We start from the raw sequence: 13,958 nt of genomic DNA on the forward strand, positions 1-13,958 counted from the left end.
GGTGCATTAAAATGATTCACTGACAGCCTAATGGACTGGAGCTTGCAGCGCGAGGGGGTCCGCAGGCCTTTGGGCGAGGCCTCCCCCTTCACAGTGACAGCGTGCTCTTTAGCTAATTAAAGCCAGACGGCTCCTTTTGTATTTCACTGACCTGTGAGCAACTGCCCCATTTCACTGCTTTTATATCCAATTAATCAGGTATTTTTGTTGTACTAAGTCAAAGCAACAAGCCATTTTTCTTGTAATAGTTGGATTATGAGGTCAGTGTTGTTTATTTTGTTCCTAGAGTTATTTCATGGGATATTTATATCGGTGGTTATATATAACTATGTACTTTCTTGCATATCTAACATGCTAGATATGTTACTGTTAAAGGCAGAAGTTTGCTAAGGCCAAGATTACCTGGCCCACATTTGGGTAATGTTAAAATGATGCTGCTAAAATGTTGTGATCTAAAACTGGAATTAATAGGATCACCATAGAATTAACCTTAAACATAGATAGATAAATAGATGATAAAGTAGTATCTGTCTGGCTATCTGTCTATGTCTGTCTGTCTATATCCAACAACCATCAAACAATCAACTCAGCTCTCTATACAGTTTATGTATGAATGTATTATAATCCAGCTGCTTACCTCCCAGGTGCCCTCATAAGACTGCTTCTTCAGCTTCATGGCCCAGCTGTCAGGGCTGGCCTCTGCGCAATGGTCCATACTGAGGATAACAGGCTTGGTCAGCACTACCCCAGGAGGCCCACAGCTCACGATGGGGGACAGGAGGGTCTGGCAGCCAGCTAGAGATAACCTCAAGTGGGAAATGACACAGAGCACATGCCATTGACCAGGAAAGCAACAGACTTCCATAATCCACAACAGCATTGCTCCATTCCTGGACATTATCACACGATAGCCAACAGCTGCAGATGATTGAATGGAGCCGTGTTTGCAAGCTTTGTATCTTATCCTAAACTGGCCTTGAGGTCTATAATTCTTGTGATACCAGGTGCTGCAAGGTAATCGGTGATCTATGTTACATGTGAAGTACTGCGCTATGTTAGATGTAGGCAAGACCTGTAGTATTTGAATACAACTAAGGGGTTACATCCTTTTAATTCTTGATGGACTATGGAGCTTCTCAAAAAGACACAGTGTATAATTGTAACTCAGAAGTTCACACATCTTCTTCAGAGCATGCTTCTTCACTCCTCAGCATCACATGAATGGTCTGGGAGATTCATGAGGTTGAAAGGCTTTCTATAAATCTGCTGCAATGTATTGATTTGCCTGTACTGTACACTCTTCTTGTTCTCAGAATACTCTCCACACTGGGGGGGTTTGCAGACAAGTACGCTACTCTGTGGAGGAGCCTGGTTCGGTGTACCGCTCAGTCCTGTTAGCAAGTAGAGCTACATGAACCGATTGTTCGTATTGAGCTCTCCACGGGTGAGGGTCATTGGTGTCGATCGGGCTATTATACCATTCCGAGTGAAACAACCGAAGAAACAGCTGCTTGGGTTTGTGTGGATTGCTGTTCTCCACATAGGGTAAGAAAAGCAGCCATCACAAATCCGAGCAGCTGTTTCTTCACTTGTTTCACTTTGATAGGACACTCACCTGACTGTCAACCCCAGGTTTCTGTGGGGAGATCGATCCGAACAATCTGTTTGTGCAGCTCTATTGGGAAGGTAGATCCACACGCAGCATGTGAAAGGGGAGCACTGAAAAGAAACATACCTGATGTCTTCCTTCTTGTGGACAGTGAGGTAGACCTCGTAGATCTTCCCTCTGGGAATGGCCTCAGGAGGAACGAGGAGGCTGATTCCTGCAAAGGAAGACAACAAACAGCAGCAGTGAGTACGGGTCAGCAGAATAATTCAAATCAGAGGTGCTGAGAAACCCACTTTATTCTCAGGAAGCATGTGCTGTACCCATACCTGTACCATCCCTTTCTTCTTTCATGGGACTGACTGGAGTTACAGGCAATGCGCCAGAGGTTATTGCACAAAACTGCATAACAAGTTGATGTGCAAGACTGAAAACCTGGCTTAAAGGGGATTTTACTGCCCAACGATGATGGACATTAAATGTTATTATTTATTTATTTGTTTATTTAGCAGACGCCTTTATCCAAGGCGACTTACAGAGACTAGGGTGTGTGAACTATGCATCAGCTGCAGAGTCACTTACTCAACAACGTCTCACCCGAAAGACGGAGCACAAGGAGGTGAAGTGACTTGCTCAGGGTCACACAATGAGTCAGTGGCTGAGGTGGGATTTGAACCGGGGACCTCCGGTTACAAGCCTGTTTCTTTAACCACTGGACCACACAGCCTCCTATAAATGTTGTCAAGACAAGGAAAATCTTTGAAATTACAAAACACAGTTCCGCGGGAATTAATCCGCCTCTAAAGAAGGATGTCCGATCCGAGGCAGATAAAGAGCATTCCAGCCACTTCAGAGATGCAATCTCAGATTCTTCTCCTCTTGGAGATAATCTGTTTTTATCAGCTTCAACCCTGACAACAAATCCTTATAGATCAGGGGACTGCAGGAGGAGGCTCCCGAAAGAGACAGTGCCACACACAGTGCCACACAGCGCATCCCTGCCACACACACTGGAGCAGCTTACTGCAGCAATCATCTCTCTGAAGATATTAACACAAGGCAACTCATCGAGCAGAAACTCTCATTTCCAAAAGCTTAAAGACAATCTGTCCCCAAGTTGCTACTTGTCCTTATGAATAAAGGTCTAGTGTCACCACAAAATGGCTAATGTGTATGTATCACTGCATGTATAATGGTACCATGTCAAGTTTCCTATCTATATATCTATTTTATAATGCATAATGTTTTGTCTTCAAACGTTTTGGCAGGAAAACTTCTCAAACTCCACAGATTTCACACAAACTGCTTTCAAATTTTTAAAAAACGAAAAACAAAAATAACGTTTTCTGAACGCGGCAAACCTTTGAAGCAGCACACCCTCGCTGCGGGGGTTCCGAAGGCTCTCACCTGTGCTGGGAATGGTCAGCCTCCCTCCCAGGAAGTTGAAGGTGCCGTATGAGGTGTTGGCCATGTCCCTGGGTATGGTTTTGAAGTAGCTCTGCGTGGAGAGCCTGGTCATGAAGTCGGCGGGGTCCGGTGTCAGCTTGCCATTGTGCAGGGCGTGCCGCCCTTCCGGCAACGGGTCTAGCAGAGGCCCATTGGTTGCTGGGAACTTGCCGGTGGCATTGTGCCGAGGACGCAGGCTGCCCTGGTAGCTGCTGGTGGTGGTAGTGAGGTCGGGCTGGATGGTAAGCAAATGGGAGTTCTCTATTAGAACAAAAACAGATAGGTCTCCGTGAAAATCTCCAAATGCTTTGCAGGTAAACGGCCAGATATGCACCCCAACCCCCCCCCCCCCCCCAAAAAGGAACCCCACAACCCCCCCCCCCCACCTTGAAAAGTGATATCTGACTAGGAAAGGGTTAAAAATGGTACACTGTGGTACAGAATGTTCTTCTAGACGACAGCTATACAGCTCTCATTTTGTAGATATTTTCACAGTTTCTATTAAAGTACGTTAGACCACACACAAACAGAAACACAGACACATGGATGGACACACGGGCATGCAAACACAAAACCAGACAGGAAGGCGAGCAGGCAGGCGCACAGAGTGACATATACTATGACTGGGTTTGTTTGTTTTGCTGAGGGTGCTGTGTTCTGCAGGGGTGGAGGTGCCCGGGCACGCACCTGGTTTGGCGGGCTTGACACCAACAGGCTGGAAGCCGGTGGTGAGGATGGAGGAGTCCGCCACGTCAGCGTCCAAGCCCTCCTTCTTGCGGCGGTACACCAGGATGACCACGATGAGCAGCAGGGTGAGGCACAGCGCCACAGAGATGATCCCCACGTACAGGGCCACGTCCTCGGGGCCAGAGGCAGCTGGGGGTTGGGAAGGACACACATACACACACACGCACGCACACACACACACACAGACACTGTGAAACTCCAACTCTCAGGCAGGCTGGCATTACTGATTTATTTAATTAAGTATTTATTTTTAAGAGTGACAGAAAAAGCAGAGATTGGTTAATGCGAAAATAAATGAATATGGACAGTCATTGCTGAAAGGAATTACTATTAGAAATCACATCAACCACATTTAAAGGATTTTACAGTAATTGTTGTGTTCTAAAGGCAGCTGCACCCAACCTGAAAAAGGTTTGATAAAACGTAAAAGTCTTTGGAACGAACTTGGTGTAAGGAGTCAAGTGTAACCCCCTTTCATTTTTCTTTATTTAACATGTATTTTGATGCTGCAATTATTTTATTAATGTTTAAAAAGTAAATGTGAAGTGTTTTGGAGGTACAAATTATTTCAGGCAGATTGGGCAGCCCTGCTCCCTTCTGGGGACCTTTTTGATTATAAACCTGGTCAGGGTCCTTTTGTGCTACACTCTGATATGGCTGCACACTGTCTCAGATTGAAAACATGCTCAGTTATGAAACATATAAATCAATACACAAGCAAGCCTGGAGTCATTTATTTTATGACCTTAATGTAAGGGTAGACCTGGCCACCAGCGACATGGGAGTTTCTCTCTTACATTGGCGAACCAACCATGAAACTGAACCCTCTTTTTAAGACTTTCCCACTTCCTGAAGACACCCAGGTAGGGTGAATCTATTTGATAAGTTTTGTGGCTGTGTGTATGTGCTTTTGTATCTATCTTTGGGGGGGGGGGGGTGGGTGGGGGGCGAGTGAAAGACAAGCCAGATAAATCATAAAGATCAGGGACCTACAGCATCTGTCTATCCAGATGTAATTACAGAGATTTCATTAACTCCAGGCACGACACCCCGATAGGGAGGCTGAACAATGGCCTGATGAATTAGCCACAGAACACACATCCAGCCTAATGAATCCTGTCGTTTGTCAATTGAATTTGTGTGTTTGTGAGGGGGGGCGGTTCAGTCAGGCCTGGCTTCAGAAGGTAGGTGTCGCGCTGGCTGTCTCTTTGCACAATGCTGCTTACAGAGCCCCGTTCTTCTTTTGTGTCCGTTTCAATTTACTCGTAGGGTTCAGTTCCTTGTTCAAATTGCAAAGGCAGCGGTGACAGCCCAGGGGTCAGTATCAAGTATAGAGCGGTGAGCTACGCTGCCACCCTCTGCCCCCTCCTCCTGATGTGTCACCTCTGTGCAAACCACCCCGAGCTCTTCAGCATCACACCATTAGAGTAACTTCAATATAATCCACTCCCACAGGGAACATGCTTGCCGCAGCTTAGCCATACTTTATATAGGTGCCATTGTGCAGTAGTTAATTTAGTTTATTAAGTGGCTAACACATCTCTGTGGGAACTGCTTCTTTCTGTGCACGTACTGTGCAGGAGTCGATTTATTTCAGACACATGCAGACCTGTGTGGGCATTTTATTAACCTCAGCAGAATACTTGTATTCCCTGCAGACCACAGGGAGTTTGCAGTTCCAATGTAAAAAATGATACAGGGGCAGGGAAGGGGGGGGGGGGCAGCTAGAGGCCACTTCCACATTGACATACCAAGCCAATAACGGACACCTAGCCTAACAACATTACATTATCAGCAGCCAGAGTGTTAACCTTGAGCTGAGAAGATCCGAGTGACCTTTGAGGGTCCCTGTATCCCAAATCCCAAATCGATTCCACCTATCAAAACATCTCCCAGCAGAGCAGGCCCTTCTGTTCACCCTCCACCCCCTCCACACACATCCCTCTGTACCAATGTCTGCCAGCTGATCGACCGATCGCTCACTCAGTTTATCAGCATCTGCAGGTGCCACACGCCAATGATCTTTTTAATAACAATAGCCCAGTCGAGGCTGCCATAGCAGGGTTATTGATTTCGATACGACATTTGAATAATTAAAAGGATGTCCATCCCACTTTAATTGACACAGGTAATTAGGTTTTGCAATTGAAAGGACGGGTCAACTTGAAATGTGTGTGTGTGTGTGTGTGTGTGTATGTGTGTGTGTGTGTGTATGTGTGTGTGTTTGATATTTAATTGTATGTTGTCTGGCCTATTTGCTTGGGTAGCACTTTTCTTTTTTGTTTCCTCTCTGAGTGAACATTTTGTTCTCCACATTGGCTTTTAAGGCCACGCATTTCTTTTCCACACTTGTATGTTTTTGCAATAAATCATAGAAGTCGCGCAGCCCAGTGGTAACCTTGGTAACCAGAACAGTCCTTTTAGTTCAAGTGGTAAGGTACTTGTCTTACATGCTATGGTTTATTACAAAAGCACAGCAAATGTAACAACCCACAGTTCAAGCATGGTAAAGCACAGCCAAGCATGGTAAAGCTATTATGGTAAAAACATGGTATCCCATAACTCATGCTGTTATAAAGCATGGTGAATGCACAGTGTAAGTATGGGGAAAACTTAGTAAAGTGAAAATTTAACGTAACATGGTATACATTTATAAGGGACAACTGTACTGTATGTTTTTTTTGTGTGTGTTGTTTTTAACAAAAGGACCAATGCTAGCTCCCTGCTGGTTGGAACAGGTGCAGTGAGTTTGATTTGGCCTCCATTATAATGTATAGATGAGCAATGAGTGTGAAGTGGATGAAGACGATGATCGAGGAATTGTGGCTAGTTTTGATCAGGTCGGAGTGCAGTCCGGAGCTCAGCCTCCTCTTCATTGAACTATCTGAACTACTTTATTGAGGGAACCTCGTGGTATTCGCTAGGAAGTCAATATATATTCGAACGCAGAGGTCTTGTGAATGCTGCACTGTAGGGTTCCTAGACATTGAGAAAGAAGTTTAGCCATTTAGTAGTTTGAATAGACCCTGTTTGTTTTTGTATTTCTATAAATATATCTGCTGAACTGGATGTAACCACTGGGATGGGCTCCTTCTTCCCTCTCATTCCCGATCCCCTTGTGTTATCAACCGGATTTGGACTGCACTTCATCCTGGAAGTTATGGAACTTGTATTTGGGAATCCCTTGTCCATTCTCAGTCTGTTTAGTGAATAAAGAACCACTTCCCCATGTCACACTTCTTTTCAGGTGGCTTTGTAAACGAATGCAAAACGAACCCGACTATGCACCATATGCTTCTAATTTCTAATACATTTAGCTCAAGCAGCTCTGATTCTTTAAGACTCTCTTATACCTCATTATACAAATCAGAATTGCAATTATTTTGATGTTGTTCTAATTTGAGCTGGTTTGATTTTCACATGGCCTGATGTTTGCAGCCAGCTGGTGCAATTAGATTGATGAATTGATAATCTTCACTCACACCTCAGTGCAATGAGCTTATTTGGCACCTCAGACAGTAGTGAATGGTTGAGAAGTTTAAGTTTCTTAAAGTTTGTTCTGATCCCACTCTTGTGTCATGCACATTAAATGAAGTTCAGTCCAACACTAAACCTTTCCTGGAATAATACTGAAGCAGAACGCTGTAACACAGCTGAACAAACGTGTGACTTGTTCTACAACCAGTATAACAAAAACAGCAATTTAAAACAGTAAATGAATGCTCTAAGATTAACTTAATTGTGAACCATACAGACTTTACCTGCATTGATACCTTGTAATCGTTATTGGAGTTTAACATCTCAAGGCCTCCATTGTAACGCATGCATCTGCAGTTCCAAGAGCAGTCCATTTGTAATCTGAGCACTCCTCACTAATTTGTCTTACTTTAAGTGAACATAGTAGCATTTTCATGACCCATAAATCATCCGCACTTTAAACAGATGCACTGTCACTGTGTAACTGTAAACCTGCATCTAAAGATCTGGCTTGGGAAAGAAAATCAAATGGCAAGCTTTTTACCCCTGGTAGGGGATATCGGGATTGGGAGGAGGTACCTTGGTCTCAGTTCTAAATAAATAAATACAATGAACGGATCAACAGGCTAGTGGCTGCTGCCGTCACCTGGTGGCTGTGTATCTATTACAGTTTTTCTGCTTCAGGGGAATCTCAATTAAAGCTGCACGGATTGGAGGGGGTGGGCGGTGGTAGTGATACTCACTCTGGGGGCACAGCTCGTTGGTGCAGTTCCTGGACTGGAGATCAAGTCCCTGGCATTCTCTGCCCCCATTCCCCGGCACTGGCTGGGTGCACTCCCTACTGCGCCACGTGTTACAGTCCACTCCGCACGCCGACCACGCGCTCCAGGCACTCCAGCCTCCGTCTACTGGCCGTGAAAAACAAGACAACAGTGAAGCAATGCAACTCTGCTGAGCAGATAGTGACTGTCCTGAGCAGCAAGAGGAAGGGGGGGGGGGGGGGGCAGCCCTTGACCTGTCCCTTCCAGCCAAAGAGTAATGAGGATGAAAAGCAGAGATGCATTGTTCTGCACTTTGAATGTACATATGCTTCTTTCCAAAGAGGCCCTTCTCCGTACTGGGGTAGTTAAGATACTGTATTTACACGTTTTCTACTGCACTTTCGTACCATGGAGTGCTACTTTAATACAAGTGGGTGCTCCTTCTGTCCCCAGTGCTGGTTGTTGGAATCCTAAGGTTTTGAGATTAGAAGGTGTTCTTCTGCCAGAACCTGATAATAAAGGTACTGATGATTATTAACAAAGGATAACTGTTTGTTATGATATTAATTTTAATGACAGCAGCATGACAGTTTAGGGTCATTATATCTACGTTTTTTTATTTTTATAATAAATTTGTACTAATAAAACATGAAGTATTTTTAAAACGCTACAGCAATGTGATTTTAGCAGGTAATGTACAGCATAGCCACACTGCAGTTTCACTGCGGTGCATTTAGACTGCCTTGATCGTTCACCTACAAAAAAATGCTGGTACTTTAACACTGAAGTTTTTTTTTGGGGGGGGGGGGGGGGGGGGGGGGGGGGGGCATAAATGATGATGAATGCAGGTTTGTTAAAGGGACGGTGTTCTCATAAATCTGAATTGCCGAGAGGATTCTCTCATGTCATTTCCAGCCCCAGTCCTGTGACAGATTGGGATGAGCCTGTTTGCCTGTGGTTGCAATTTCCAGAGAGACATGGGGGGGGGGGGGGGGAGCAGGAGAAAATGAGCCGGTCTGTGAAGGAGGCTTTGCTGCCGGCGTTTCACTCTTTGTTAGGAGTTCATTTGTTTCGATGATATTTATGCATACTCTGTTTGAGCATGCACAGCACATTGGTGGGAATTCAAATCCCTGGGAGATGTATTCCCAGGTCCCAGCGTATGTATTCCTGATTGTCCTGTCAGCAAACGCCTTCAGGAATAGTGTTCTACCTATCTCCTGTCTATTCATCACCCCTCCCTAGATACAAGGGTACCATGGATGTTTATCAATATTTTTTCTCACAGTTTTTCTACGGGAATCATAACAGCATTTGAAAGCCGCAATACACAAGCCATTTTGTTGTTGTAGACAAAGACAGAAGGAAAGTTTCTTGAGCGGGCGCTTCACGCTTCACAATAGATACATTAATTCAGCATCGTGGAGCTCTGCAAACAGATGGGCTCTCCGAGTCCCTTTACCCTCCATGACATCACTAGCCGACTCTGATTCTGAACCTGATCCCCTGTCACTTCACAAAGCTCCTCTTGCCTTGCGGTGACAGCGATAGTTATTTTCTAGTGAGTGGAGATCAGACAATGTTACAACCAGGTCCTTTCAAGAACAAGAGAGTTGACACCAGGGTTCTGGCTAAACTCCAATACTGGTCCAATACAATCTTGCCTTGATCAACTCCCTTATCCCAAATCGCCAGGAACCAAAGCTTTTTCTTACAGTCGATCTTAATTGATTCATTCCTAATATATATGCAAATGAGAGAGAGAGAGAGATGGTCTTGGGCTGGTCAAATTAATTCCCCTCACTTAATACAATTTATTTTATACCACATATTGCCAGTTTAATAAAACAATCTAAGCATCTTTCATAGAGGTCACATGTAATTAAGGCTCACAGTACAGACACAAACTACCACGCAGTGCAAGTCTCAAAACTAACGCCTGCTTTATCCCTGTGATGGTTGCTGCTGTGAGCTGCTTCATATGGGCATGGCTTCATCTTCCTGCTTCTTTCACCATCCCTTTATTTACTGTGAAAATGCTGGTGCTTGTACATTTCTCACATCACTGGCTATGCTCACACACCCACTCTCCTCTCCTCTGCTATTTCATTGTGTTCTGTACTCCTATGTCATGATATCAGTTACAGAGGGCTAATAAAGCCATCCATTTCAGAGTCTGGGGGCATTTCCATCTGTACTCAACTGTGACAGGCTGCCATCAAACACATATTATTCTTCATATTCCACTCAGTAGAAATAATTATTCAATTTATCACACAAAGAGTCTGTATTCCTATAAGGAGTTCCATATGTTAAAAATTCTCCACTAAACACGTGAATAAAATTAATTCCACAGCCTCCAACTAATGACATCACGTCGACATTTGGAGTTCAAAGTAGTTGATAGCAAAGTCCATTACAAGAGCAGGCTTGCTGCTACATATGTACAGAATGGTGTCTTTATAACACACCCAGCCGGCATTACCTGGTAGATCATAGAGCATGGGACAGTGGGTGTCCCGAGCTGAAGCAGATGAGACACAAGGTCAGTTATGTGAAGGTAACTTCCACAATAGAGAGTGTTTGCGCTGTTATTAACCAATAACCTATTTATTTATTAGCAGATGCCCTTATCCAGGGCGGCTTACAATTGTTACAAGATATCACATTATTTTTACATACAATTACCCATTTATACAGATGGGTTTTTTACTGGAGAAATCTAGTTAAAGTACCTTGCTCAAGGGTACAGCAGCAGTGTCCTCCACCTGGGATTGAACCCACAACCCTCCGGTCAAGAGTCCAAAGCCCTAACCACTACTCCACACTGCTGTCCTGGCGAATAAAGTAATTTTAAAAGGCGAATAAAGTAATTTTTAATTTTTAAGGCGAATAAAGTAATTTTAAAATGTTCTTTTTTTTTTTTTTTTTTTTTTTTTACAGGACATTCACTATAGAATAAATGACATTTATACTTGAAATAAGACTGGTTTTGATGATTTATAAATTATAAGGATTATAATTATGAACATTCTTGTGATTAAAAAAAAAACTAAAAAAAAAAACTACTATTACAAAGAACAATTCAAAAATCCTACTGTACTAACATTTTGTAGTTAAAGGAACCAACAAACATGAACCGTCTCTGGAGATTAGGGCAGCGTTGCCCTCAAAAAGAGAGCTTTCCATTATTTTTTTTAAAGTAAGATCCCTGGTCAGCTCCCTAGCCCTGGTGTGTAAATGAGGATTTATGCTGGTGCGGTGCAAGAACAGTGTTTTGATAAATCAGAGGTGTCAGAAGTAGTTTTTAGACACTGCCTTTGACAGCCCCTGTCTCGGTGCAGTGACAAATGGGGGAGGATCCGTTTGCCTTGGGTAGCAGTTTCTCTGCTGAGCAACAGGTGGAGGAGGAGGACTGAGTCTCTTTGGACTGGGAGCTGAGGCTAAAACACCTCATCACATCCCAGACTCACAGGGGTCAACAGAGCTCACGGTCCGAACTAGTAGTCTAAAACAAGGCTGTGACAGAGCAGAGAGTCTATTCACCTTTGGGGTCAAAGTGACATAGCTTTAAATGTATGGATTTTTCAGGTCTGAATCATTGCACCTGAATAATAATAATAATAATAATAATAATAATAATAATAATAATAATAATAATAATAATGCACACCCAACTGTGCACAATAAGGCAGTCATTCTATCAAGGGTTTCTGGAGATATATAAATCACGAGAACGCTAGCTGTAAAATGAAAAATAAAGGAATCCAATTAACATTACACATTCTTGAGAATCAACACCCCTGTGACCAGCAGACTATAATCTACAGAGATATAGGATCTCAGCACCACACTCTCTGGCTGTGGTAGAGTTGTGTTCTCCAGAAACTGCACTACTTCCCCACCTCCAGCATGGGGCAACGGCTTCCTCGGAGGGGAGACCCTGTGTGCTGGGCTCTCTTTGAAAACAAGTGTACCTTGTGTACATAGACCTCATTGCCCTAGACACCTCCGTATGGGATGGAACCTCTTTAGAAACGAGGGTGTCTGCTCAAAGAGACCCCAGCTGAATAGGGATTTTACTTCTGTACAACCCCCTGCAGGGGATAGTGTTTCAATGGAAATAAGCATGACTCCTCCAAGGGAACCCCAGTACAGTATAAATATATCTCCATCCTCCTGCCAAGGGCCTCGTTGGAATTGAGAAACTAGAACGATGTACACACACACACACACACACACACACACACACACACATTCCCATTGCCGTATTCCTTCAAATTTAAGACACACTTTTTAAACCCTTTTTTCTTATCAAAAATAGCCAGCGTCTTAAATTCGAATACAGTATAGTGATGCATGTTTTAAAAACCACCAACAAAAGATGCGACTACCTGAGTACACAAATAGCAACGTGACTTACTGGCGAGAAAAGAGGAACAAAGACGTCACTGCCCGAATACACAAGCAGCAACGTGACTTACTGCTGAGAAAAGACGAACCAAAATGTTACTGCCCGGTCTCGAATCATCCATGACATACAGGCAGCCAGAAGTGCCATTAGCTCCCAGGGGAATTCAAAGAGAAGCTTTTACAATTTCAGTGTTTCTAAGAAACAGTACCAGCTTGGACAGATTGGAAATGCTGATCAGACCCCCGTATTTTTCGACATGACAACCAATACCACAAAAACAGGTGTGAGTAATCCCGACTGGAAATGAGAATCTGCACATAACTGTAATGCTCTGTGTGATAGCAGACGGCTGCAAACTGCCTCCATATGCGTAATTGAGGTTGTATATTTATCTGCATATTTATTTGATGTTTTATTTTTTCCTCAAATCGAGGGTGGGAAATTTGGACTGCGTCTGAAATTCGAGGGCGTCTGAAATTCGAAGGAATACGGTATCTTTAATCCCTGTCGTTCTGTCTAACCATCTCGTGTGCAAAGTGTTACCTGGGCAGGTGGAGGTGCAGGCACTTTTCTGGACGTTCTGCCCCTCGCAGAAGGCCCCTCCGTTCAATGGGGTGGGGTTGGTGCAGCTCCGGCTCCTCTTCTGCCAACCCCGGCCACAAGTGGTGCTGCAGGCTGACCACCCCGTCCACGTGGACCAGCCGCCATTGACTGACCAGGAGGGAAATGAACAGAGCAGCCACGTTTACCCGACATACACACTGGAGCAGGCAGCACTGCAGTCTCTCTTGACGACGAGATTACTCAGCTGTCAAGCTCATTCCACATCAACAACAACAGCAGTGCTTGCCCTACAAGTGCTACTATTAGCTCTCAGCAGCACAACAAACCCAGTGGGTATCATCATGAACTCACTGCCAGTCTCCAGTTACGCTCTACAGAGGGTAGCCCATCCTCAGTAATGACTTTCCACGCAGAAGAGTGGGTTATATAATGCACCATCCCAAGTGGATTATTCTCCATAATCCGCTCAGTAGAATGAATTATCCCATTTACCCCATGAGGGGGCTGCTTCCCATAGGTCTGCAAAGGAGTTCCAGGTGTACAAGGATCCATTCGGAGTAATCCTGTCGTCAATTCCTAGGCGGCACAGGGAGTGATTATCCCTTGCTTTCCTCACAGAGGATCGAATGTGGGATACAGCCTTCTGGTTTTGATGCAACCAAGGCTTGCACACTGCACACTAATTCCACGAGAAACAAACTCGGGGGTAGGTCATGTATGAGACCCAACACCTTTTTATCAACATGACTTGGAGGCCACAGAGGGTAGTTACAGTGCCACAGACTCTCAGTTTCACAAGAGCACTATAGCAATACTGACAGCACAAGTACAATTCAAACGCACTCTGCAAACTATCACATCAACACCTCTTTAATAGCTGTATATTAATTACACTATGTAACACAATTTTTGTTCCTGGGTAGTAAGTATTATTTCCTAATTG

At 44.1% G+C, this 13,958-nt stretch overlaps 1 protein-coding gene across 3 annotated transcripts in view; it reads right to left on the reverse strand.

Moving 5' to 3' along the window:
- LOC117973668 (netrin receptor UNC5A-like) overlaps positions 1–13,958 on the reverse strand; it is a 105,424-nt gene that overhangs the window by 13,542 nt on the left and 77,924 nt on the right. Inside the window, exons 6-11 of one of the 3 annotated variants that reach the window (XM_058996435.1) lie at positions 12,995–13,162; positions 8,020–8,184; positions 3,740–3,928; positions 3,014–3,313; positions 1,736–1,823; positions 638–806 (exon numbers count right to left, since the gene is read on the reverse strand). In XM_058996435.1, the coding sequence (XP_058852418.1) occupies positions 638–806; positions 1,736–1,823; positions 3,014–3,313; positions 3,740–3,928; positions 8,020–8,184; positions 12,995–13,162 (1,079 nt within the window). The remainder of the gene's footprint in view (positions 1–637; positions 807–1,735; positions 1,824–3,013; positions 3,314–3,739; positions 3,929–8,019; positions 8,185–12,994; positions 13,163–13,958) is intronic. The other 2 variants (XM_058996437.1, XM_058996436.1) reach the window with 2 other exon arrangements.

The sequence above is a fragment of the Acipenser ruthenus genome, chromosome 22, assembly GCF_902713425.1.
Source record: "Acipenser ruthenus chromosome 22, fAciRut3.2 maternal haplotype, whole genome shotgun sequence".
In the NCBI taxonomy this organism is placed as follows: Eukaryota; Metazoa; Chordata; class Actinopteri; order Acipenseriformes; family Acipenseridae; genus Acipenser; species Acipenser ruthenus.